General features: G+C 34.9%; 3 protein-coding genes across 4 annotated transcripts; all 3 read left to right on the top strand.

Annotated features, from left to right (window-relative positions):
• The first annotated feature begins 25 nt into the window (after positions 1–25).
• On the top strand, positions 26–424 carry LOC132183933 (cytochrome P450 82A4-like). The gene has a single exon (XM_059597404.1). It carries the CDS (start codon positions 26–28, stop codon positions 422–424), a length of 399 nt encoding a protein of 132 aa, XP_059453387.1.
• Positions 425–12,564: 12,140 nt separating this feature from the next.
• On the top strand, positions 12,565–15,825 carry LOC132185921 (cytochrome P450 CYP82D47-like). 2 transcript variants are annotated; one of them, XM_059599737.1, is made up of 3 exons: positions 12,565–13,596; positions 14,618–15,257; positions 15,527–15,825. In XM_059599737.1, the coding sequence occupies exons 1-2, from the start codon at positions 12,655–12,657 to the stop codon at positions 15,236–15,238; spliced, it is 1,563 nt and encodes a 520-aa protein (XP_059455720.1). In that variant the 5' UTR covers positions 12,565–12,654; the 3' UTR covers positions 15,239–15,257; positions 15,527–15,825. The 2 variants fall into 2 exon arrangements, with proteins under 2 accessions (XP_059455720.1, XP_059455719.1); XM_059599736.1 differs by having other exon boundaries at positions 12,566–13,596; positions 14,618–15,825.
• A 4,449-nt stretch (positions 15,826–20,274) lies between these two features.
• Positions 20,275–22,923, top strand: LOC132184824 (cytochrome P450 CYP82D47-like). Its single transcript, XM_059598598.1, has 2 exons — positions 20,275–21,216; positions 22,238–22,923. The coding sequence occupies exons 1-2, from the start codon at positions 20,275–20,277 to the stop codon at positions 22,859–22,861; spliced, it is 1,566 nt and encodes a 521-aa protein (XP_059454581.1). The 3' UTR covers positions 22,862–22,923.
• The last annotated feature ends 4,462 nt before the right edge of the window (positions 22,924–27,385 follow it).

Here is a 27,385-nt window from a genome sequence, read left to right on the forward strand (position 1 = left end):
ACCGCTCACTATCCCACACGAGTCTATGGAAGACTGCACTTTGGCAGGCTATCACGTTCCAGCAGGCACACAACTCCTTGTTAATATTTCAAAGATCCATCGAGACCCACATATGTGGTCTGATCCAAATGAATTTCAGCCAGAAAGATTCCTTACAAGCCATAAGGGTGTTGATGTTAAGGGCCAACATTTTGAATTCTTACCATTTGGTTCCGGTAGAAGAATGTGCCCAGGAATCTCATTAGCATTGCAAGTCATGCAACTCACCCTTGCCACCTTGCTGCATGCTTTTGAAATTGCAACCCCATCAGATGAGCTCGTGGACATGACCGAGAAAGTCGGACTTACCGACATGAAAGCCACACCACTCGAAGTCCATCTCACTCCACGACTTCCTGCTCAACTATATGCATTGTTTGCTTAGATATTTGATAACTAAAATGGGATCTACACTAGCTATTAATTTCATAATGAATAATACTATTTAGTAGACTATTATTAAACTTCTATACAATTTGGATAATGTGGCAGTAAAAGTTAACATTGTTTTACAAGTTTTGATCATATGGCTAATTTCACTTCCACATTATTATGTTGTATGATAATTATATAACAATTTACTAAATTGTATTACGCGTTATAATTAGTGTGCGCAAGGATTATTCTCTTATGTTTTTCTTTTTACATTTTGAGCTTTTGGGGTTTAGTTATGTGTTATGTGGCATGAATCATACACGATCAAGGAGACGTAGGCGTGGAATAAAAGGACTCCTGAAATAAGAGGGTATCTTTTTAGTAGTTTAGTAGTAGTATTTATCAATATCGGTCGTTGAAACCCAATGTAATTCATCTACTCTGTTTTTTTTTTTTTTTTTTTTTTGAGGAACATCAACTCTGTTCTTATCACAGTGTCTTGTAACACTAATTTAAGAAAGGGATTGATGAATAATACTATCAAGTATCAATATTTCAAGTATTCAGATGAGGACCAAGGTGACTCAAACTACCCTACTGTGTTATCAAAATTTATTATCCTATTCACCATTATAGGCAAGCTCTGGAAAACCGATTTTTCTGCAGGATTGCTCGTTCATCATCCCCATACGCGTTCTCAATCCAAGTCACATAACAACTTGATATCAGAGCTAGGTTCTGCCATGGCAAACCATCGTTTGGAATATTTGGAGAAAGAAATTAGCTCTTTGGGTATCGAGCAATAGGATCTTCAAAGACGAAGAACATGAGCGAATGATCAAAAAATGGAGGAGATGTTTGTTGCTACCCATAATCCGTTTGAGTAGATGTTTGCTAGCATCGGGGGTTCCGGAGGAGGAAACTTTGGAGATGGAACATCTTCTAGAAACCGATCGGGGAGACATGCTTGATAATAGCAGCTTAATGGTGCCAAAACTTTCCAATTTATACTTTCCAAAATACTATAGAAGAATTAACTTGGGAGATCTCTTATTTTTTCAATGTGGTTTTACATGTATGAGAAAGTTGTTGCTCAAATCAAATGGCAGGTCGGATCAAAGATCATCTTTATTGGGAGGTTTAAAAAGACACGAGAAAATGAAGCCGTTTGTGAAAGTTAGGGAATACATGTAAAGATTTTGTGTTGATTTTCTTGTGAATAGATTGATTTTGTAGTTTGTTTGTCTAGGAGTGTATAGGTGCATGTGTACAGTTTTGTTTGGTTGTTGTGCTTAGATTTTCCATAATTGTATCCTAGAGATGTTGATCCTGAGGACTTTTTGGTTTTGGGGTGGGATTGTATTGTGGGCTCTGCAGTTGTTGCGTTGTAGATAATGTTATGCAGTCGTTTCGATTTATTTTAATCTGGCGGGAATTGTAAACTTGTTCTTTGTTAATTAGTCAAAAAAATCCATCCATCCAAAAAAATTGGGATCTTGTACTATATTTTTTAGACATACTATTATGTATCTAAATTATTGTATGTAGTCAAAATTCTTGGAAGCTTTGAGTTTTTATCGATGCTAGTTATACGATGTCCAAAAATTAGGAACAACCAAATCATTTTTATAATTGACTGATGACAAGGCATTAAACTTAGTGGTTCCCGCCATAAAGCACTTTCCCCACTCTTCTTCATGTTTAGGTTCACCTTCCTTCTTGGCTACATATCCTTCTTTGAGTTTCACACAGCAATCTTTCTTTATATGTCCAAGTTTATCACATCGATAACACTTGGACACCTTTTTTATTTCCATATCACTTCTCGAATGATTCTCCGCCATCTTCATACTTGTTAGCTTTGTCTTTTGTCATGCTGAATTTTTTTTCTTTTTATTGGAAAAGAGAGCGCGCATCTCCTTCATTTCCCGAAATGGAACATCCCTTCATTTGTCTAGCCAATGATTCTTGTGATGTGAGAAGAGTTTCGAACTCTACTAAGGTGGGCTGAATAGCCCATCCTTGAATAGACGTAACATAGGGAATATATTCCCTCTTTAATCCACGAATAATATGCCACTTCGTCCGTGCCTCCGATATAGATTCTTATGGATCAAGGGCTGAAATATCCAACCAGAAATTTTTAATCTTCAAGAAAAATTGAGAAATAGAGAGATCACCTTGATTTGTATTTGCCAACTCATTCTCCAATAATTGCAATCAAGCAACATCATTTTTATTGAACAGCCCATCGAGGTTGGTCCAAATCCCACCAGCTGATTTGCACTCGATGATATGCTCAAATAGCCCATGAGAAATAGATCTCTTTAAGATAGATTCCGCCTTTGCATTCGCTATCTCAGCCATTTCTTCAAGTTATTGACGTTCTTCAGGGCATTTTCTGGAGGATTCACATCATCACCACCGGGGCCGGCTCAACGTATTTTGGGGCCTTAGGCAAAACTTTGAAATTGGGCCTAATTTTTTTTTAAAAAAAAGTAACATATATATATATATATATATATATATATATATATATAAAAAATTCTTCTACTCACTTTTTGAGATGCAAAATTTATGATTAAGTTTTTATATTCAAGATTTTCTAATATCTTTTTTTCAATTGATAATATGACTAATCCATTTAATCTCTCTTGTGACATTGTTGATCTTAGGTAGGATTTTATTAATTTTTATTTTGAAAAACTTCTTTCTGTAACAAGTATTGTCAATAAAATTCTATAAGCGATACAGGTATTTGGAAAAGAATCAAGTCTTTTTATACTAACAAATTAAACAAACACGATTTATCAAAAAAAAATTATGACTATAATAAAATAAATGACAAAAATAGAACAATAGAACCTGATTTGGCAAATGAATTATGAAGCAGTTTTTGGAGATAGGACAAGAGACTCAGTCACTCGGAGTCGGAGAGGAAGAGAAAATGATGAGATAGGCAGAGAAGAAAAACTCAGAAAAGAGCAAGCAAAGAGGAGAGGTAAAGTGGCAAATATAGAGACTCTGATATTTAAAATGTTCATGGTAGGCTTACTAGGCTGACAGCAGTTTATATTTTTGGCTTTTGGCTTTCCCTATATGACTAAATAATAAATAGAAAATAAATTATAATATTTTATTTCTAACGAATATATTTTCTCATAAAAAACAAAACATTTCTAGAAAGAGGCTAAGAGGATGACTGCCAGGTGTGTACTGTAGCGTCAGGCGTGAGAGCTCTAGGGAATTGGCATGTAATGATGTAAGGCTTTAATGCTTTGTCCTTTTTTAATTTATTTTTTGAATTATTTTTAAAATTTATAGTGGGCTTATTAATTTGAGTCTTATTAAATTGAGGCATTAAATTTTGATTAAAAAAATTTTTAGACCCTATTAAAAAAAATTTGGGCCTTCAATTTTTTTTTTTTTTTTTTGGTCCAAAATAAATTTTTTTTTTTTCAAATTTTTTTTAACTCAAAAATTTTTCTTTTGGGCCTTATTAAATTGGGGGCCCTAGGCGAGGGCCTAACTCGCCTAGGGCCTGAGCCGGCCCTGATCACCACCAACCACCTCCCATAAGTCTTTCCAACAAGATAAGATTCCATATATGCACGACCTCCATATCTTGTAGTTACAATGATTGAGCACCTCAACCCCAAAATTGTTAAAGCGTCCACCGGAATCCATTTCCACACCACCAATTGATCTTCTTCACCAAGGATGAATCACCACTACCCTTGAAGCTACCATGTGGAAAAATACAGTGTCCAAAAATTAGGAACTGATTTTCAAGTAGTGCAACAAAGGTTTACTAGCCCAATGACTCACAACCAAAAACAGAAGATCAAAACTCAATGGGAAAAATATACTTCTTATTTATGAAATATTGCAACAATGGAAAAACTTGGGTTGGACCACACTTGCACGAGATTGGAGAAGGTTTTGTTGAGATATGATGGAATGAGAGGCTTAAAAACATGCCTAGGGTATATATATATATATATATATATATATATATATATATATAAGGGTTAGGGAAGGGTTCTGGAGTATTCTCACACTTAATTAACAAGATAGGTGTGACTTTTCATGAGACCAAGGAAGAGCAACAAATTTGTGCAAGAAATGGTAATAATGTTTCATGCGAAGGTGTAAGGTTGTCTTGAAAGATGAAGTGGGTTGAACGAGGGTAGTTATGGTTAGATGACCAAGATAGAAGGTAGTAAGGTGAAAAGGCTAAATAATGAGAGAATGACATGTGTCAACTATCATGTGCAAATGAGTCCCCCGGTATTTAAACTTACATAAATTCCCCACTACATCACTCAAAACAAAAAGATGAAAATCAATAATGACATCATTCTAGAAAATACACTTTAAAATTTAACAATGTTCTATAATTAAAGATATCTAGTTTTCCTCCTGCTCAACTTTACTCTAATAGTTAGTGTTAAGTGTAGTAAATTCAGGCAGTGGGTGTCAAGATTTTGGTTCAGAGGGGTTAAGATTAAAAAATAAAACTAAGTAAAAATTTATTATAAATATTAAAGAATAGAACTAACAAAATAAATAATCAATTCAACAAAATTTAATATTGATAAAAACATATAAATAAAACTTACAATTTATTTTTTCACGCTTAGCACTAATTTATTTAGTTGTTATTTAAGCATTAATTTATTAAGTTGGTCTCCATTATTAGAATGGTAATAAAAAAAAAATTAAACAATGATCTACTGGTTGACTTGCTATGAATTTGATTAAAGCTCAATGAAATTATTGTTCTCCATAATCTCAAGTAACTATATTTATATAGTTCATACAAAAGCTATATATATTTATAAACAATTAATTTAAAATAGCAATCTCAATATAAAAGCTTAATCAATTTGATTACATACCTAAAACTTTTCAAAAGATAGAAATTGTAAGGAAAAAAAAAAGGTTAATTTTTTGCTCTGTTTTGAGCCGATCTGAAAAAAAAAAAAAAGAACTATCATAAGAATAATGGCCATTAATATTTGAGGGTTGTGGTATAAATTAAAGTTGAACTTGCAAATTTGAGAGTTTCGCAGAATCGCAATTCAATGTTTTAATATATACTTCAGTTTTTTTTTTTTTTTTTTTTTTAGTCAGTGCCGTTAATAGTCGGTTTGGTGATTGTTTTATGGTGTTTTGTTGTATTTCTGTTGTTTTTTTTAATATATTTAGTATTTACGCAGCTCTTTTTGTGCTTTGCTACCTTTTCTTTTTGGGTTACTGTTTCCTATCCTTTTTGTGGACCGATCTTGAAGTAGAAACTTTTGTAACCGGTGTGTTTTTCTCATTGACAGATTTCACTCAATTCTTGGCAATGCTTTCCCTGCAACATCCACTTAACAGTGATTGCTTTTACCGCATGGAGCTTTTAACGAAGCCTTTTTTTTTCTTGTATACCACTCCATGAAGCTCTTAGAGAGGCACATATCTTTTTTTGTTTCATTGCCTACTATGTGTTTCTATTATTATCTTTGTATTGCGCTTTTTTTTTTTTTTTTGGGTTTTGTTGTTGAAAAGCTCACCCCATTTTATTTGTGTTTTTTCCAATAACCCTTGTCCCATTATTGAATTTTTTTTTAAAAAAAAAATGTCACTTGCCGCGCTATAAAACAAAAAACGAAGCAACTGGACAGGCAAAGTTCAAATATATCAGTCACATGAAGCAACATGGTCAAGGTGCATGAATTGAATTGAGAATGAAAATATAGAAAAAAAAAGTAGAAGGAGACATCTAGTCGATCATTGTCAAGGCACACGAAGTGTTTTGGTGGAGCTAGAAATCAAGTGGAGGATTAGTTGTTAGGGTCTTGGTCCTTTTAGACTTTGTGGATCAACTGGTACATACACGTGTGCACGTTTAATTTTTCAATATGCATGAATCACGATAATAATGGTAACACTGCAGAAATTTTTGACATTTCAATTATACAATTTTTGACTTGTCATCTTAGGAGAGGACCATCTGAAGGATCGGGAGAGCTCTTCATTCAAAATCCCTTAATAATAGCTTTAAAAGAATTTTCCAAGGTGACGCCGGCCTGGACCACAACCAAGAGTTGTTTTCCGCGAATTTGACACATTTTTAGTTCTTCGCTATATGACCGTTACTACTTGTCTTAAAAGTTTAAGCGTATGAATTTAGATCAAGATTTATTTAAATTCTAAAAATTTTAGTTCTTGAAATTTTAAATTCAGACCCTTTATTTTTTATCCAAGAGTTATTGTTTAGTCACGTGTCTCACTACTAATAAAATAATAAATTTATTATTTTATTAGTAGTGAGACATATAACAAAAATAATGACCATTAAATAAAAAATGGACGGCCAAAAACTAAAATTTCACTAAGTTTAACTCAATTTTAATAGATAATACATAATACGTTAAATATTTAATTAAAATAATAATAAATATTGAAGTTAAAATTTGAAGTTAGATCATTTAGCTCTAATAATATGTTAACTTACCACTTGTTTCAAAACTTTGGACTCATTTAATCAATGCTTTAACCATCACTGTTTGTTGACTAGTCTAAGACTCGTATAGTAAACGTCGACGGCCAACAAACCATAGCAAGCTAGCGTGTTTTACTACCATTAGAAAAATCTTGAGCAGACAAGACACATTTTTTCTTATGTGGTGACGGAAAATTTCTAGAAACATTAATATATTCTATATTTGATTATATACAGGTGTTTCAATGGAGTTCTCTAGAAATGGCACTTTCGTCAATCTGATCATAGGCTTGGTCATTTCCAATCTTCTATAGCCATAGGGTTGCCACCTCTCCATCACTCTTCAAACGTACGGTTCAAAATGGTCCCTTTTTCTCCAAATGCTTTCACATCGATCCTAGCTCCTTAGTGTCAATAATACCATGCGTGATAAGAATCAATGGCCCTGATGCATCTCAAAATCACCTCCGTACACGTTAACATCTAAAGCGATGGTGGCGGCCGTGGGAAGCTAAAATTAATGTGGAGCTGGTTTTTACGTCAAAAGAAAAGTAGTTGGAATGATTTCCTGTACCAATGGTCGTCTGCTGGACTGCTGATGTTAATGTTTGACACAGAATTCCCATTTTCTGGCTTGGGTTCGTCGTATCAATTATACAAATGCTATTTTTCATTCCCCTCACCAAGTATTCCACGTGCTTACACCTGCTTTGAGAAAAGATATTTGGACTATTAAGAAGGGAGACTTTTCAACATATGTACGTAACTACGGCGGAAACTTCCTCGTAAAAAAACAAAACAAAAAAAGCTACTGCTTTGGACCTTTGCGCCCTTCCTCAAATTATATATCATCATTTTTCAATGTTTCTTAATATTTTAATTTTTGCAATGACTCTCAATTTATCAATATCATTCGGGTTGACATATTTTCAGATTCAAAATGAAAAAAAATAATAATAAATAATAAATGATTCATCTTATTTTCTAAACTTTTTATTTTACTGAAATTTTATTTTTCATTATATATCGTAGTTAGAGACATCGCATCATAATTTTATTTTTTATTTTTTAGATTGTTATTCTAAAAAATTGGGCTCGTTTGAGTTTACAATTTTTTTTTCTATTTTATTGAATTGAATTTAAAATTGTGAATATCGAGGAGAAAAAAGATTTGAGATTATATTTGAGTTGTTTGAATAATATAAAATTTTGAATTAAGTTGAGTGTTAATGGTTTCAAATCAACTAAAAAAACAGAAGAAAACATATTGAGAATAATTAGAAAGAATTGCCTATTTCAACTTACATCTGCTAACCAATATTTTTATCACATGGCCGATTGGAAAAGAAGTACCAGTCTATAGTCATGCACACCAAACATTCAAAATTCCTAGGTGGCCTGTTTACGGAATAGACCATTGCTCCAATTATTGTCAACATTCAATTGAAACTACAACATTTTCAAGTTTAAAATGTTACAAAAGTTTTTAAAACAATCTTATATGACGAATGACAAAGCTATAAATGTCATATGCTTGGCAATTTCACAAAGTGAGTTTTCCAAAATTTCACATTGTGATAGTGCCAAAGATGCATGAGAGATCCTAGAAACTACATATGAAGGAACAAATCTTGTTAAATCTTTAAAACTTCAAATGTTAGTTTCTCAGTTTAAGTCTATTACGATGGGATATCAATGATTTTTTTGCTAAATTTAGGCTCCGTTTGTTTCAGCGTAAAATATTTTTAGGGAAGTCATTTTTCAGCGTTTGACGCGCGGACGGAAAATCACAAATATTTTTTATATTTCCATTTAATCATATTAACCTAAATGTAATTTGTATTCACTGCATAAAAATACTAATTTATAATAATTTAAAAAATAAAATATAAAAATACCTGCCCAGGACTTGACTAGGACCCATCTAGGACCGAATTGAGACTCGCCAGGGACCCCACTGGGACTTGACCAGGACCCGACCGGACCTGCCCGGGACCCACCCCGGACTTGACCGGGACCCGCCCGAAACTTGACTTGGACCTACCTAGGACCCCGTCAGGACCTGACCACGACCTGCTCTGGACTCTGCCAGGACCTGATCGGGACCCATCCGGGACTTGACCGTGGCCCGCACAAGACATGCTCTAGACTCGACCGCAACCCGACCTCACCTGCTTAGGACACAGCCAGGACTTGACCGGACTAGCACTCGAGACGCTGTTGGGAACTACTCGAAACTCGACTAGACCTGCTCGGGACTTGACTGAGACTTTCCCAGGACTTGACTAGGGGCGGGTCCAATCGGGTCTCGGTTAAGTCCCGGGCGAGTCTTGGGATGGTCCTAGGCAGGTCCAATCGATTCTTAGCGAGGTCCCGAGCGAGTCTCAAGCAGGTCTCGGTCAGGTTCCAGCGGGGTCTCGGACAAGTCCGGGCAGGTCCTAGCGAGTTCCAGGCAAGTTCCAGCGAGGTCCTGAGTAGGTCCGGTCGGGTCCCGATTAGGTCCAAGCGAGATCCCAGGCGAGTCTCAGTCAAGTCCTAGGTGAGTCCCGAGTGGGTGCCGGTTAAGTCCTGGGCATGTTCCGAGGGGGTCCCGGGCAAGTCCAGTCGTGTCCTGGGCAAGTCCTAGTCAAGTCTCGGTCAGGTCTCAATCAGGTCCCAGGCCCATCCCGACTGATTAGGTCCCGACGGGGTCTCGGTTTAGTCCTAGGTGGGTCCCTGCCAGGTTTGGTTGGGTCCCTGCGGGTTTCCAGGTACGCCCGGTTAGGTCTTGGACAGGTCCAGGCGAGGTCTCGAGCGAGTCCTGGACGAGTCTCGATCAAGTCCCAGACAGCTCCCGGTGGGGTCCCGGTCAAGTCTCGAGCGGGTCCTGATGAAGTCCCGAGCGGGTTCTGATCAAGTCCCTGTGGGGTCCTGGGTGGGTCTTGGCATCGTCTGTCGATTCTGAAATGAGATGCTCAAAGTCGGAAAATGGTTTATGGTTTTGAAAACCAAAGAAAAAATATTTTCCGTTGACTATTATTTTACGTCGTGTCAAACACCCGAAAATACATAAAACATTTTTCGTAAATCATTTTACGGCGAAACAAACGGAGCGTAATTCCATGATTATTCTAGGAAAGAAAGTTTATGATACTAAGTTAATTAAAAAGGCTATGAGATCACTCCCTGGAAGATTTAGAATCAAGATAACTACTATTGAGTCGTGCACTGATCTTGAAATCATGTGGATAGAAGAATTAGTTAGTGCTCTTCAAACGTATGAGTTTTCTTTGCCTCAACTTAAGAAAAATAAGGATCTTGCCCTTAGAACTCTTGGAAAAAATTCTGATGAGTTGTCTGATGAGGAATTACGAGACGATGAGAAACTTGACTTGATAGCTAGAAGGTTTTATAAAAATGAACATATAATTTTCAAGAGATTTGGAAAATAAAAAGAAAGTACTCAAGAGAGAAATGAAAGAGACCCACACGATCAAAACTGTTATGAGTGCTCTAACTATAATCATGTTCACAAGGATTGTGCTAATTTCAATAATAATAAGTTCAAAGATCAAAAAAGTTTCAATATTATCTTGAGTGACACCGGTAAGGAAGCCCTTGATAAAATGCTAATTATTTAGCTTTTGGTGTGTCCTATAATTTTGATGATTCTAAACTATCTAATGACAGTCTGCATCTGATAATGAATCAAAAAGGAAAAATGATCTTCAAAACTCCTTTGATAATTTGTTGGAAAAAATTTCTATGTTGAGAAATGATAACTTAAAAATTGTTAAGGATGTTAAGAATCTTGAATTTGAAAGGAATAATTTATTAAAATCTTTAAGTGATTCACATTATGTTTGCAATACTCTTAAATCTAAAAATCATGAGTTAATTACTATAATTAAATCATTATAAAATGATCTGAATGAATCTAGAAACCACCTGATTAAATACTCTAAATGAAAAGCATGATGAAATGTACATAAACGTTCTAGAGACAGATCTGGGTCAAACTGTGAAAAATAAATACTCCACGTGCTTACACAGCTGCTTTGAAAAGAGCTATTTGGACTATCAAGCCGAGAGGAGAGACTTTTCAACATGTGCCTACGTAACTACGGAAACTTTCTCTTGAAAAAACTATGCTTTGGACCTTTTCGGCCTTCCTCAAATTATATATCATCATTTTTCAATGTTTCTTAATATTTCAATTTATCAATATCATTGGGGTTGAAATATTTTCAGATTCAAAAAAAAAAAAAAAAAAAAAAGGCATGGCATCTTAATTTTATTTTTTATTTTTTATTTCTTAGATTGTTATTCTAACAAATGGGCTCGTTTGAGTTTGTGACTTTTTTCTAATATATTGAATTTAAAATTATGAATATTGAAGAGAAAAAATAGTTAGATTATGTCTGAATTGTTTGAAGAATATAAAATTTTAAATAAAGTTAAAAATTTTGAGTTGAGTTGAGTGTTAGTGACTTAGTGGTGTCAAATCAATTAAAAAAAAAAAAACAGTTGAGAAGAATTAAGAAGAATTGTATTTTCAAACAAGTCAAATCTCTATATATCTCAGCTTACATATCATCCTGAATATTAATACTCTTGCCAACTCCATCAGAAGAATAACGTTAGATCATGCAGCTACTTGGAAGTCTTCCTCTCCTTCTCCAAAGGAACTCTGGTCCCCTCCTCCAACGGGTTCTCATAAGAGTTTATTCCCCCCCTCCATTTGTAATGAAAAAGATCTACCTCCTTCTCCTGCTCTTCCTATAATAGGGACTTTGGTTTCCAGTTTTCTCATAATGCTAAATTTGTTAAAAAAATTAAAAAAAAAAAAAAAAAAAAAAAATCCTTACAACTACTGACCAATATGTTTATCACATGGCCAATTGGTAAAAAAGTACTAGTCAATAGTCACACCACCATTCAAAATTCCTAGGTGGTCTCCCCACCGGGGGTGGAACCATGCAGGACCCCTCAAAGCTCAAGGTGATCTAAAAAATAAAAAAATAAATAAATAGAATTCTAAAATTATAAAATTTTTATAAAATTTAATTTTTAACCCCAAATTATTATTTTTTAATTTTGTCCCCAAACACAAATTTCTAGTTCTACCCTTCTCACCACTTTATTTTTATGCCTAGGCAACATAACTGCATAACTTCATTTTTTTCCCTAAGCAATATTGCACCAAACAATGAAAAAAAAATAAAATAAAATCTGATATATATATCTGTGGATTATATGTGGCCCCTAAAATCCAAACAGGAACGATATATCTGTGGATTATATGTGGCCCCTAAAATCCAAACAGGAACGATCAATGTGTTTTCTGACTTTTCGTCTGTCAGTATTGTCCAATGTCCCCGCCGTCGTGGATGACCTCACAGTTGCGATTTTTCCGTATATTATCATTATTCAAGTGTTAGATTATTAGCCTGAATGCTTTTTTTTTTTTTTAATTAAATGGGAGAAAAGGTTATAAGGGAAGATATTATCCTGAAGAGGAATGCTTCACTTCATTCTACCCACCATCTCCCATTCTCCCCCCACCACACCATCTTCACTTCATCATTTTGACTTTTTCAAAAAAATAATAATAATAATAAATAAATAAATAAAGAGAGGAGATGGTTGGTAGAATGCAAAAAAGCATTCTCCTATTCTGAATATATCTATATATAGCTGGGATTGCGAGCAAATTATTTACAGAACAATACCTCTTCTCCCAAAACTTCTATACTTACAGAAGTAGTATGTTCTTTCCTCAGCACGCATCCTCTGCAACTTTCATGGCCACTATCCTCGCCTTTTTTCTTTTCCTCTTCTTTCTATTATGGATACTAAGAAAAACCCGTAAAACAGCACTTCCACCAGAAGCTGGTGGCGCTTGGCCGTTGATTGGCCACCTCCACCTATTACGAGGACCAAAACCAGCCCATATTACATTGGGTAAGATGGCCGATAAGTATGGATCACTCTTCACTATCCGGCTGGGTGTACATCCTGCTCTGATAGTGAGCAATTGGGAGGTAGCTAAAGAGTGCTTCACCACTCATGACAAAGTCTTTGCCAACCGTCCAAAGGCTATAGCTTCAGAACTCATGGGCTACAACTATGCCTTGTTTGTGCTTAGCCCTTACGGTCCTTACTGGCGTCAAGTGCGTAAAATAGCCACGGTGGAGGTCCTCTCAAATCACCGCCTTGCGATGCTCAAACACATCCGAGAGCATGAGGTAAATAGATCCATAAAAGAGATGTATGAACTCTGGGTGAAGAACAACAATATGTTGGTAGATATGCAGAGATGGTTTGGGTCCTTAGCCCTAAATATTGTATTTAAGATGGTTGTGGGGAAGCGATTTTATGGGGCTGAAGACGAGGAAGAGAATGTTGGTGACGATCAGTGCCGGCAGACATTAAAAGATGTCTTTGAGTTGAGTGGTACAGTTGTGGTAGCAGATGTGCTTCCTTACTTAAGGTGGTTGGACTTTGGAGGGTACGAGAAGACGATGAAGAAAACTGCAAAAGAATTTGATCATGTGCTTGAAGGTTGGTTGGAAGAGCATAAGCAAAGGAAAGTTTCCGGTGAGGGAAAGGGAGACAAAGACTTTATGGATGTGATGTTGTCCGTTGTTGCCAACGAAGAAAAGATCTCCAATTATGACGCTGATACAATTACTAAAGCTACATGCCTGGTAAGCTTTTGATATATTCTTTGGTTAATTACTACCATATGCCCCATTTGTTTTACCTTGATTATTTTGTTAACCAGAGAGATATATTGTCATCCATCAACTACTATCAAATAGGCATAGGCATGCATCTGGATCTCCTTAATTTGTACTATTTTCTTTCATTTTGCTCATAGCTTTCCTCTCTCTCTCCCTCTCCCTCTCGATCTATTGTTCGGAATAAAAAAGGCATAGGCATAGGCATCTAGAGTTTATGGTTGTTTGATAACCATTTTGATCTAGTCATGATGAGAACAATAACAACCAAAATAATAATAAGGAGAAACTTCATAAAATATCTTTTAACTTTTACGCGTTTTAAGAATATTCTTCTAAAAGTTAAAAACTCTCAATTTCACCTCTCAAACTTTTAATTTAATACAATCTACCCATTTCATTAGGATTTAGCCTTAAATCATAATGAACACTATGAAAAATACCAAAATACCCTTCAACTTTTGTTTTCTAAATAGACTACTTCTTGATAAATTAAGGGTAAATTTGAAATTTTATAAAAAATTTAGAAGTATAAAGGTTATTTTATCCTTTTTACTATCTATTTCAACACCCGATGGGAGAAATTGCATCAAATTAGAAGTTTTAGGGGTGAAATTGAAAGTTTTTTAACTTTGATAAATCATGTCAAATCGCATGAAAATTTGAGGTGGTTATGTGAAATTTTTTCCTAAGAATTATCTTAACACTGAGAAAAGTGTTAGCTTAAGCAAAGAGTAATGCTATTAGTCTCCACACCCATTCTATGACAACTGACATTGCGTATCTTAAATGACTTTTCATGTGAATACCTTAAAATACTATGTTAGCCAATATAAAATAAATGTTATAAATGAGTGTCAATAATAGAATTACTACAAAGTTAATTTATAAACTGATGTATTAGTTCATAATTGGTGCTTTTGAAACATGAGTGACCTCAAAGCTTCTTAACCAACCATCTAATACTTTAACATTGGTGTTTTTGCAGTCCCTTGTCGTAGCGGGTGCAGATACAACAGCAACAACGTTGACATGGGCTATCTCTCTACTTCTTAACAACCGAAAAGCCTTAAAGAAAGCACAACAAGAGTTAGATGTGCAAGTTGGCAAGGATAGGCAAGTAAAGGAATCAGACATTAAAAACCTAGTCTATCTCCAAGCTATCATCAAAGAAACAATGCGTTTACACCCTGCTGCATCGCTCTCTCCCCCGCACGAGTCCATGGAAGATTGCACTTTGGCTGGCTACCATGTTCCAGCAGGAACACGGCTCCTTGTTAATATTTCAAAGATCCATCGAGACCCAAATGTGTGGTCTAATCCAAATGAATTTCAGCCAGAAAGATTCCTTACAGCCGATAAGGATGTTGATGTCAGGGGCAACCATTTCAAATTTATACCATTTGGCTCTGGTAGAAGGGTGTGCCCGGGAATCTCATTTGCATTGCAAGTTATGCATCTCACACTTGCCACCTTGTTGCACGCTTTTGAAATTGCAACCCCGTTAGACGAGCCTGTGGATATGACTGAGAAAATTGGAATTAACAATCAGAAAACTACACCGGTTGAAGTCCAACTCACTCCACGCCTTCCTACGCAAGTATATTGATGGTTTGATTAGATATGTGGTAACTAAAATGCGAACTACACTTTTTCATACTATGGGTAATGTTATTGAGTACATTATTGTACAACTGTCATACAACTGAGATAATATTGCAGTAAAAATCAGCCTTTGATTTTTTTTTTTTTTACAAGTACTAATCTTATGGCTGATTTTACTTCTATATTATTAAGTTATATGACAGTCATATAACAATCTACTAAATAACATTATTCTTTCATAATTAGCGTGTGCAAGGATTTTTCCCTTATGTTTTTCTTTTTACATTTTGAGGCATGCAATAAGAGAACTCCTGGAATACGAGGATATCTCCTCTGCAGTTTAGTAGTAGTAGCTTTTATCAATATTTATAATACCAAACCCATTGTAATTCATCTACTCTATTCTTATCACGGTGGGTTGATGAATAATATTATCAATTATCAATATTTCAACTATTCCGCCGTTTGGAAGGTCCAGAGTGCCTCGAGCAACGTACCACATCTTTTTCAAAATATATTATTTTTTTTCTAGCCTTTGTATTTTCGATTTTGTACTTTTCTGTTTTTGAATATGTGAATTTGTTTGCATTTTGTTCTTGCCCAAGGCCTGCTATCCCTTCTTTGTTTTTTTTTTTTTAATGGCCAGGTGGCCAGTTTTCCTAATGAAATATATAAATATATTGTTTGCATTTTGTTCTTGCCCAAGGCCTGCTATCCCTTTTTTTTTTTTTTTTTTTTTAATGGCCAGGTGGCCAGTTTACCTAATGAAATATATATATATATATATATATATATATTGACATGTACGCACAAGAAGGGAAGAGGGATTCGAACTAGTGACCTCCACTTCATAAAACGTGATCTCCAGCCGATTGAGCTATCTCTTAGAGACAAATGAAAAATATTAAAAGCATAACTATTTTGCTTCGCTTTAGGCGGACTTTTGCCTTATTTTTAATTTAAAAAATAAAAAATAAATAAAAAAAATAAAAAAAGTTGTTGAAGTAATAATTTTTATTTTGGTTATTCTTTATTTTGGTATTTAAAAAAAATAAAAACTACATTTTGCTTAGAAACTTTTTCATTATTTTTTAATTTAAAAAATAACAAAATAAAAAAAATGGTTATTATTACGAAGAAAAATACAATTTTTTTTTTTAATACCAAATAAAAGTATGACCAAAATAAAAATTATTGCTTCAAATTTTTTTTTAATTTTTTAAATTAAAAAATGAGAAAAAAAGTTAACCAAAAATTAATTTTAAGTTGGGGCTGTATCATTCTTCCTATTTAATATCCCTTGACAGCATAACACTTGTGCTGTCATATGGGATATGGCGAATGAATTTTTTTGTTTTAATCATGTGCCTTAATTTTTTATTGTCCATAAAATTAGTTTCATCAACAGTGAATCACGCTTCATGAAATAGAGATCATTAATTTAAAACCCATTCCATTAGTCATGTAAAAAAAAAAAAAATCCTTATTAGTATTCGGTACCTGCCATTATTTCTTCTTCTTTTTACGTTAAAGGGAATAACTTTATAAGTAACAAATCGAGCCTTTTCTACCTTCCAACGACAAGGTGACACATCGCCTGAAACAAGAAATAATATGCACCGCCAAATCTACTCTCCTCAGGCGACGTGATAGAGAAATCAGCGCCCAGACCAGCTGCCGGCCAGAACTACCGCCACTCAGGCTAGATTCCGCCCCTGGACTGCCGCCGCTCAGGTCGAACGCCACCGCCCACGCGGAGAGCTTCTTTGAGAAAATCCCCTTTCCCTATTTGCACTCTTCTCTAAACAAACTCTAAATCCCAAATCTCTTCATCTTCAACCCTTCAAATTGCAACACAGTTCTCCTCCACTCCTCCCTACACCATCGGGCCCATATATATCTACCCATCCAAGCAACAGCTTGGAACACATCACAAATACCCCCATGGCAGGGGTGATGCCAGGCCGTTCAAGGCCATGACCCACTCGCTCATCAATTGATGATCTTCTAGCATCTATGAGAAACGACTCAGGTATTTCTTCCTCCTCCTCCTCTCTATCTCTCTCTCTCTCTCTCTCTCACATACACACACCAGGAGATCTGAAAATGGGGAAAAAGGGATTTTCTCAGTCTTCCTGTGCGAACACGATGGTGGTAGCTGTGGGGTTCAGCCTGGGTGGAGGAGCAGCGGCGGAACCTGCGGCGGTGTTCGGCCTAGGCGGCGGCGGTCCTAGGTGGTGCCTGGCCTGATCGGTGCTGACGTTGACTGAACAAAGGTGGGAGATAATAGGACGTAGATTTGGCAGTGATCCAGTGTTTTGCTACCATTTGATTTTCTTAAGGAAGGACTTGATTTATGTTAAGATCATAGTTATTCTCCTAATTAAAACCATCTATGTTTTATCTTTTAATTATTCAAAATTTCACCAGGAGTGTTTTTCCTCCTAAATTTTTTTTTAAAAAAGTTAATTTTTAAATAATGTGTCATTGTCTCTATACCAAATCTATTATTAAATTTATTTCCCCCTCCCACCTTCTCCAGGCCTGTGAATTGTTTATGAAAAAAAACTCCGTTAAATATTTTTATTGAATAATTATAAGGTGAAGTCTGGAGTAATGCTACAGGTGTTTTTTATGTTTCTCTAGAGTCCTTTCAAGAATGATGTAGTTATTAAATTTATCATTAAGCTTGTGATTGATCATTATTAAATTTTGATTAAATGATAATTTTAATAGCCACATTATTTTTAGAGGAATTTCTAAAATTACTCTGAAGTCTGACACTACGATTGGAGAATGTCAAGTTCTTAATTTTGTTTTCTTAACTGTTTTATTTAAAACAGCTCAGTACCAATCCAACAAGTGGAGAATGTTGGGACAAACCATAAAAATTTAGGTAGAGCCATATTTAAGTGTTGGTTAGCTATTTTATGACCATATTGGATGATAATTTTTTGTTATCAGACGGTTCAAATTTCATATAAATTCAGACAACTTGAAAGAGAAGATTACAGCGCCAACATACCCCATGTAACTTAGAATGCGAGATCTACAACCTCCCTTTCTTTGGCTACTAAATTTGTTTGTAAAATTCAAGTAGCCCCATATCTCCTCCCCGGAAAAACCTCACTAAGGAGGCGGCTGCTCTAACCAGGGAGATGGAAAAAAAAAAACGTAGGTTGATAAAAATTTCTAGAGAGAGGTTAGAGCCTCTAGTTGCATCAATAGATTTACTCCTTCCTTGACATTTCCCGATTGTTGGCCTGAGAAAGAGACATTTTTATTTTTTGCATTCCATCGATTATTATTTTTTATTATTTAAATAAAAAATTAATACTGTTGAAATAATGATTATGGGGGAATAAAAGCGAAAGCAATATAGAAAATAAACACAAAGAACTTACGGGTGGTTCGGTGTTAGACACCTACGTCCACCACTCGGAATACCCCTAAAGGCTACATTGTGCTCATTAATTTTTTTTTTTGTCTACAATACAAAGGTCCATATTTATAGGGTAATGTCTAAATATAAGTTTGGTAATCAAATCCCCTTGATTTGATTACAATCACAATATATGATTACAATCAACCCATAAATAAAGAATATTTCAATATCAGCATAATTATGGAATATATAGAAAATATAATATATTTTTCATATATTCTAACAAATACAAAACAAAATATTTTATTTTTTATATAAAATATTTTTATTTCTTATTTCTTATTTTTTTTTTATATCAATTAAATCTTGTTACTAAGCAAACAAAGTTCATCGGTAAACAACCCCAAAAGTAAATGGACTTAGGGGGTAGAATGGAGTAATTTTTTATTTTTTTTTAACATGTTCACACAAGAAGAAGAATAACAGATTCGAACTAATAACTTTCGTTTTATAAGATATAATTTTCAGTCAATTGAACTAATATTTCATAATAGAATAAAGTAATTTTAGGTGGCATGATTTCTTACTAAAAATAGTAAGACTATTAAAATCACAGGTAAGTTACTTAAATTACTCGGTAGGATGGGGACCACCAACAATGAGTGCGTCCTATACTTTTTGTCTGTCATTATAATCTGTCACCAACTCACTATTGTCAATCTTTTTATAGCATTCTCAACTGTCTCTTCATAATTGGTTGTCTTTTTCAACTTTAATAACAAAATTTAAAAAAATTACAAAAATTCGCTCACAAATTTCCTAAATTTTTCTTAAAGCTTGGGCTCATTACCATGCAACTAGCTCAATGCATGGTCCAGTTTTCTGCAGTTATCTTTTTAATATCTAGAACATCATTATCTCGTTTTCATTGTTACGGAGAGATATACTAAGGTAATCAAACAAGAATACGATATAGATTTTAAAAAATATTTTATTTCAAAAGTTTATGCTAATATTAACATAAACTTTTGGAATATAATGAATTTGAGTCTACTTAATTAATATAAAATACAACACTTATAAGTACATTTACAACAGTACTCTCCATTTTCTTTCTTTTGTAGATTGTTATTCTAACCAATTTAATCTCAATCTCAACTTATATCTGCCAACCATTCGAAATTCCTTGCTGGTCTCTCCATTTTATTTTCATGTTATTGGCAACAGAACTCAAAAGCCACTTGTCTCAAGAATTAATTCTGTAGAACTGATTTTTTTTTTCTTCTAAGCTAGATTAATGCACCAAACATTAATAAAATAAACAAAAAAACAAATGTCAAATTATTGCGCGTCACAGAACTGAATTTTTTTTCTTCTGAGCAAGATTGCACCAGACAGCTTTTGGTCCCTGCAGTATATAAACTAATTAAGGAGTACACTGATCTATATATGATGATATATCTGTGGAATATATGTGACGCCTAAAATCCAAACAAGAATAATGTGTTTTCTGACTTTTCGTCTGTCAGTATTGTCAAATGTCCTGTCGTGTCAGATATTATCCTGAATATATCTATGTATAGCTGGGATTGCGAGCAAATTATGTACAGAACAATACCTCTTCTCCTAAAACTTCTATTTCTTACAGAAGTAGTATGCTCTTTCCTCAGCACGCATTCTCTGCAACTTTCATGGCCACTATCCTCGCCTTTTTTCTGTTCCTCTTCTTCCTATTATGGATACTAAGAAAAACCCGTAAAACAACACTTCCACCAGAAGCTGGTGGCGCTTGGCCGTTGATTGGCCACCTCCACCTATTACGAGGACCAAAACCAGCCCATATTACGTTGAGTAAGATGGCCGATAAGTATGGATCACTCTTCACTATCCAGCTGGGTGTACATCCTGCTCTGATAGTGAGCAATTGGGAGGTAGCTAAAGAGTGCTTCACCACTCATGACAAAGTCTTTGCCAACCGTCCAAAAGCTATAGCTTCAGAACTCATGGGCTACAACTATGCCTTGTTTGTGCTTAGTCCTTACGGTCCTTACTGGCGCCAAGTGCGTAAAATAGCCACGGTGGAGGTCCTCTCAAATCACCGCCTTGCGATGCTCAAACACATCCGAGAGCATGAGGTAAATAGATCCATAAAAGAGATGTATGAACTCTGGGTGAAGAACAACAATATGTTGGTAGATATGCAGAGATGGTTTGGGTCCTTAGCCCTAAATATTGTATTTAAGATGGTTGTGGGGAAGCGATTTTATGGGGCTGAAGACGAGGACGAGAATGTTGGTGACGATCAGTGCCGGCAGACATTAAAAGATGTCTTTGAGTTGAGTGGTACAGTTGTGGTAGCAGATGTGCTTCCTTACTTAAGGTGGTTGGACTTTGGAGGGTACGAGAAGACGATGAAGAAAACTGCAAAAGAATTTGATCATGTGCTTGAAGGTTGGTTGGAAGAGCATAAGCAAAGGAAAGTTTCCGGTGAGGGAAAGGGAGACAAAGACTTTATGGATGTGATGTTGTCCGTTGTTGCCAACGAAGAAAAGATCTCCAATTATGACGCTGATACAATTACTAAAGCTACATGCCTGGTAAGCTTTTGATATATCCTTTGGTTAATTACTAGCATATGCCCCATTTGTTTTACCTTGATTATTTTGTTAACCAGAGAGATATATTGTCATCCATCAACTACTATCAAATAGGCATTGGCATATATGCATCTGGATCTCCTTAATTTGTACTATTTTCTTTCATTTTGCTCATAGCTCTCCTCTCTCTCTCCCTCTCGATCTATTGCTCTGAATAAAAGAGGCATAGGCATAGGCATCTAGAGTTTATGGCTGTTTGATAACCATTTTGATCTAGTCATGATGAGAAAAATAACAACCAAAATAATAATTAGGAGAAATTTTATAAAATATTCTTTAACTTTTATGTGTTTTGAAAATACCATTCCAAAAGTTAAAAATTCTCAATTTCACCTTTCAAACTTTTAATTTGATACAAGTTACCCCTTCCATTAGGGATTTGGCCTTAAATCATAACGATCGCTATGAAGAATACCAAAATACTCCAATTTTTGTTTTCTAAATAGACCACTTCTTGATAAATTAAGGGTAAATTTGAAATTTTATAAAAAAATTATGAGTATAAAGGTTTTTTTTATCCTTTTTACTGTCTGTTTTAACACCTAATGGAAGAGATTGCATCAAATTAGAAGTTTTAGGGGTGAAATTGATAGTTTTTTTTAACTTTGATAAATCATGTCAAATCGCATGAAAGTTCGAGGTGGTTTTGTGAAATTTCTCCCTAAGAATTATCTTAACACTGAGGAAAGTGTTGGCTTGAGCAAAGAGTAATGCTATTACTCTCCACACCCATTTTACGACAGCTAACATTGGGTATCTTAAGTAACTTTTCATGTGAATACTTAAAAATACTACGTCAACCAATATAAAGTAAATGTTATAAATGAGTGTCAATAATAGAATTACTACAAAGTCAATTTATAAACTGATGTATCAGGTCATAATTGGTGCTTTTGAAACATTAGTGACCTCAAAGCTTCTTAACCAACCATCTAATACTTTAACATTGGTGTTTTTGCAGTCCCTTGTCGTAGCGGGTGCAGATACAACAGCAACAACGTTGACATGGGCTATCTCTCTACTTCTTAACAACCGAAAAGCCTTAAAGAATGCACAACAAGAGTTAGATGTGCAAATTGGCAAGGATAGGCAAGTAAAGGAATTAGACATAAAAAACCTAGTCTATCTCCAAGCTATCATCAAAGAAACAATGCGTTTACACCCTGCAGCATCGCTCTCTCCCCCGCACGAGTCCATGGAAGACTGCACTTTGGCTGGCTACCATGTTCCAGAAGGAACACGACTCCTTGTTAATATTTCAAAGATCCATCGAGACCCAAATGTGTGGTCTGATCCAAATGAATTTCAGCCAGAAAGATTCCTTATAGCCGATAAGGATGTTGATGTTAGGGGCAACCATTTCAAATTTATACCATTTGGCTCCGGTAGAAGGGTGTGCCCGGGAATCTCATTTGCGTTGCAAGTTATGCATCTCACACTTGCCACCTTGTTGCACGCTTTTGAAATTGCAACCCCGTTAGACGAGCTTGTGGATATGACTGAGAAAGTCGGAATTAACAATCAGAAAGCTACACCGGTTGAAGTCCATCTCACTCCACGCCTTCCTACACAAGTATATGCATAGTTTGATTAGATATGTGGTAACTAAAATGTGTACTACACTGTTTCATACTATGAGTGATGTTATTGAGTACATTATTGTATGGTTGTCATACAAGTGAGATAATGTTGCAGTAAAAATTAGTCTTTAATTTTATTTTATTTTATTTTTTTACAAGTGCTAATCTTATGGCTGATTTTACTTCTATATTATTAAATTATATGACAATCATATAATAATTTACTAAATAATATTATTATTTCTTAATTAGCGTGTGCAGGGGTTTTTCCCTTATGTTTTTCTTTTTACATTTAGAGTTATGGGGGTAGGCATGCAATAAAAGAACTCTTTTTTGAAACGTGCCAAATTCATTCATTAATAAAAATCGCGAGCCTAAAGCTCTTACAAACAGAGCAAAAAGTTCTGAAGTAAATCATAGCCAAAGTTAAAGATACAGTCATCAACAACAGACCAAATCAACCATAACACAGCATCCACTAACCTATGACTAATCATCAGGTTTAAAAATCAGATCTGTATCAAAACAGACACCATCTAATGCATAGGTAGCGCTTATTCCTCGGCCTTGAGAGCAAAACCCCAAGCCGATACTTATTCCTCAGCCTTGAGAGCAAAACCCCCAAGCCGATACTCATCCTCCTCGACCCGAAGGCCAGGATAAAATTCACATCCACAACCCAAGGTGTAGCGTCCCGGAATTTTCAAAGTTATTTAAACAGATTATTTTGATGATGATGTTATTTTGATATCCATTTTAGCCTATGAATTTAATTCTGGGGAAATTTATGATATTACAGAGAGTGGTAATTAGAGAATGGTAATTGGTGAATTAATAGGATAGTAAATGGTAAGAAAAATTGTAGATGGATAAATGTAGATATAATAGTGTTGGTAGATGGAATAGTAAAATGGAAGGTAGAATAGTAAGGGAAGGTAGAATAGTCAATGGTAGGTATAATAGTACTAGTAGATGGAGATTTATAGATGGATACTAGTAGGTGGAGATTTATAGATAAGTACTAGTAGATGGAGATTTATAGATAGATACTAGTAGATGGAGATTAGTGGATGAAGGTTTGTAGATGATGATTGGTAGATGGAGATGGTTTCCTATAAATAGAGTCCTCACCCTTCACAAATTTCACTACTCCTCTCCCTTCTCTTCCACATATTCTTCCTTCTTCTGTTTTCTACTCGGTCTTTCTTCTTTCTGAAAGTGTTTACACGAAACAGAAAGAGAAAGAGCGAGACAAAGAGTTGCAAGAAAGAAAGAACACGAGAGAGAACGGACTTGAGAAATTAGTTTGAAATATATACTAGTAGTGTTAGTCAGATTGGAGCAACTAGATCCTTCAGACCACTTTTAGCTTCAGTCTAGAGGTAAGTAAATTCACTACCCCTTCTAAAATTACTTCATGTCATGCTATTTATTCATTCTTGTATCAAACTGTAAATGATTATTTTATTTACCTGTCATGAAGATATGTTGCATGTATGAAGGATTTCTAAAAGAATTATTTAGAAAGTTTCTATTTCTTTAAATGCTTTCTAAGTACACAAGTTTATATTTGGAAAAGTTTCCATTTTTGAGAAAAGAAAGTTGAGAATAATGATGATTATAAGAAAGAAGAATGATGATAAACCCTCCTACATGTTGCCCTAAGATGCATCAAAAGAAGTACAAGAAATGAGTTAATGTTTATGAAATGAGGGCACATGTATGGAGGAGAGTATTTTTTGCCCCAAGATAAGTAAGGATGAGAGGAGTTCGGTACCGATACTCGGATGGAGGCGAAACCACTAAAGGAGGCTATGTCAGAAGGTGGTATTCCATCAACATGACCGTTGAGTGCACCAAGAAAATAGTTAATTGACTGTAACAATCTCATATAGCGGAAAACTGTAATTATCAATACAAAAAAAAATACTCTTAAAAATACAAAAAAATACCCAAAGCTATGTCGTACAAGGCATTTATACAAATCTATCCGACAGTCTAAACTCTAGACAAAACTTAACCAACTTGGAATCTCTGTACATCTCAATATGAATCTCTAATCACAACTGCATAATTACCTTGATTTTCCATTCCTGCAAGCACTACAAAAAAACTGTGAAGTAGTGAGTCAATTGATTTCCGACAATATAAATCATTGTTGAATCATATATAGCAAAATGCTAGACAAGTTATAAAACCACAAAAATCCGTATTATTGGATATCAATATCATACTCAGTAAGTAAGAATACTTACAGTGGATTACATGAATGGATCATCAAAGGTAATTACTTGAAACCCGTTCTGCTGCAGTTGGTCCATACCCATAACAATCACTTTCTCTCTCTCTCTCTCTCGCCTAAACTCTCTTTCTTCCTCTTCAGCTCTCTGTCTTAAATTTCCCATCTCACTCTCGGTTTCTCTTGTGTTCTTTCTTTCTTGTAGCGCTTGGTCTCGCCCTTTCTCTCTCTATTCTGAGTAAACACTCTTAGAAAGAAGAAAGACCGAGTAAAAAGCGGAAGAAGGAAGAATATATGCAAGAGATGGGAGAGGAGATGAGTTGTGAAAATTGTGAAGGAGAAGAGTTCTATTTATAGGAGAAAATCAAATACTATTTCACCAACCCCATACTATTTCACCAACCCCATACTATTCCACCAACCCTATACTATTCCACCAACCCTATACTATTCCACCAACCCTATACTATTTCACCAACCCTATACTATTCTACCTTCTTATTCTACCATCCTTATACCTACCATTTACTATCTTATCACCAATTATTACAATCATACTCCAAATTATACCAATCAATCATCAATTATCATATCTCTTAAATCTCCCAATAAAATAATCAAAATAAAATCATCATCATGATATAATAACCTCAAATCAATATTCATTCCAATAATATTCATAAGATCTAATAAGTTCCTCAAGAATAAATATTATTACCTAATATCATCAATAAATATCTCAACCTCAAAGTAAATGCCATTACCTAATATTAATATAATCATAGCATCAATTTAATATCTCTAAAATAAGACTTTAAAAATCTGGGGTGCTACAAGTTTGGATAGAAGCCTCAAAACATAGTTTAGAGGTTTTGGCCAAGACACCTAACTCACTGGCCGAACGTTTGCTCTCAAGCCCGAGCGTTCGACCAGGAAGCAAAGCATTCGCCCCTTAGCTCCAAATGTGTAATATTAGGGTTCAACGACACTTTTTGCTAAATATGTCTTAGTACCATACTCGTAGGAGTTCTCTAGTAATGCGCATAACGATGTGTCATATTTCGTTATAGCAGAGATTTGTGATGTCGGAAGTCTCAAGCGAGTGTGCGAGGTAAGTGATAAGCGCCGAATGTTGTACATTCAAGCCGTTTAACTCGCATATGTTAATTCATTAGTATTTTAATTTGTTTGATTTTGTGTTGTTTTAGTGTTTTTAGGTTTTTAATAAAGATACAAGAAATTTCATGGATTTTGGGTTTAAAGCACACTTTGAGAAGATCTAGCACACGTCTTAGTATTTTGACGAGAACTTTCTGCTCGAGTATTGGAGTCCTACAACTAGGCGAAGCATTAAAATCACCAAACGGAAAATTCATGCTTCACCCTCACTCTTTAAAACAAAACACACTTCCACATGAAATAGTAACTTTTTTTTTTGGAAAATAAAATAGACAAAAATATCAAAAAGCTCAAAACAACAACTCAAAAAACGGACCAAACATAAGTTTGGCAAATTTTAGGGACTGGTCCGTTTTGGTGTAGTCTGCGGGGGTGCGCTCGAGCGTAGGTGATGTGTGATCGAGGGCAGATGCGCGCGGGGTGTGCACTCCCGCGTAGCTGCAGAAGGGTCGAGCGTAGGTGTGCGGGCTCCTTGCTACGATATGCTTGAGTGCACTCAAGCGTCTTGGCAGGGACTAGGCTCCTCCAAAACTGCAGAAAAAGAAAGAACAGCAACCAAAACACTTTTTATTTTTTATTTTTTTATTATTATTAGTTTTGCAAACAGAAACAAAATAAAATAAAATAAAATTGCACAAAGAAAAATAAAACAAAAGAGCTACTTACAACTAGTAGAAAAACTAAAATCAAGTTAAACAAAAATCAATTTTCACAAGCAACAATTTCCCGACAACGGAGCCAAAAACTTGTTGTGCAATTTTTAATTACTCACAAGTACACAAATCGTATGCAATATAGCGTGTGCAAGTGTGAGGTCGGTCCATAGGGAATTGCGATGCAAAAGTCAATTTTTTTTCTAAACTAATTCTATTTTAACTTAGTTTTGAATTTCAAATTGTGTCGTGCAAAAAATATAAACTAAAATAAAAATTGAAATGTAATCAAATGATAAAAGACTAAGGTTTCAGAATTCACCTCATCAAATCAAAGCACACATTCTCATGTTTTGTTCATACATCTGACAAGCAATTATACCCTATGCATGTTCTATTGTTTTTATAAAATTAATCTATTGAAACATTCGATGAATCCATCCTTATTACAAATCACA

Source organism: Corylus avellana, chromosome ca6, assembly GCF_901000735.1.
Source record: "Corylus avellana chromosome ca6, CavTom2PMs-1.0".
NCBI classification, from domain to species: Eukaryota; Viridiplantae; Streptophyta; class Magnoliopsida; order Fagales; family Betulaceae; genus Corylus; species Corylus avellana.

What these genes read in the sequence shown, in the direction of transcription:
- LOC132183933 (XM_059597404.1), top strand. Translation starts at nt 26, where the DNA reads ATGGAAGACTGCACTTTGGCAGGCTATCACGTTCCAGCAGGCACACAA.
- LOC132185921 (XM_059599737.1), top strand. Translation starts at nt 12,655, where the DNA reads ATGTTCTTTCCTCAGCACGCATCCTCTGCAACTTTCATGGCCACTATC. An exon ending in TTACTAAAGCTACATGCCTG is followed by an intron (nt 13,597 to 14,617) that starts GTAAGCTTTTGA and finishes GTGTTTTTGCAG; the next exon opens with TCCCTTGTCGTAGCGGGTGC.
- LOC132184824 (XM_059598598.1), top strand. Translation starts at nt 20,275, where the DNA reads ATGCTCTTTCCTCAGCACGCATTCTCTGCAACTTTCATGGCCACTATC. An exon ending in TTACTAAAGCTACATGCCTG is followed by an intron (nt 21,217 to 22,237) that starts GTAAGCTTTTGA and finishes GTGTTTTTGCAG; the next exon opens with TCCCTTGTCGTAGCGGGTGC.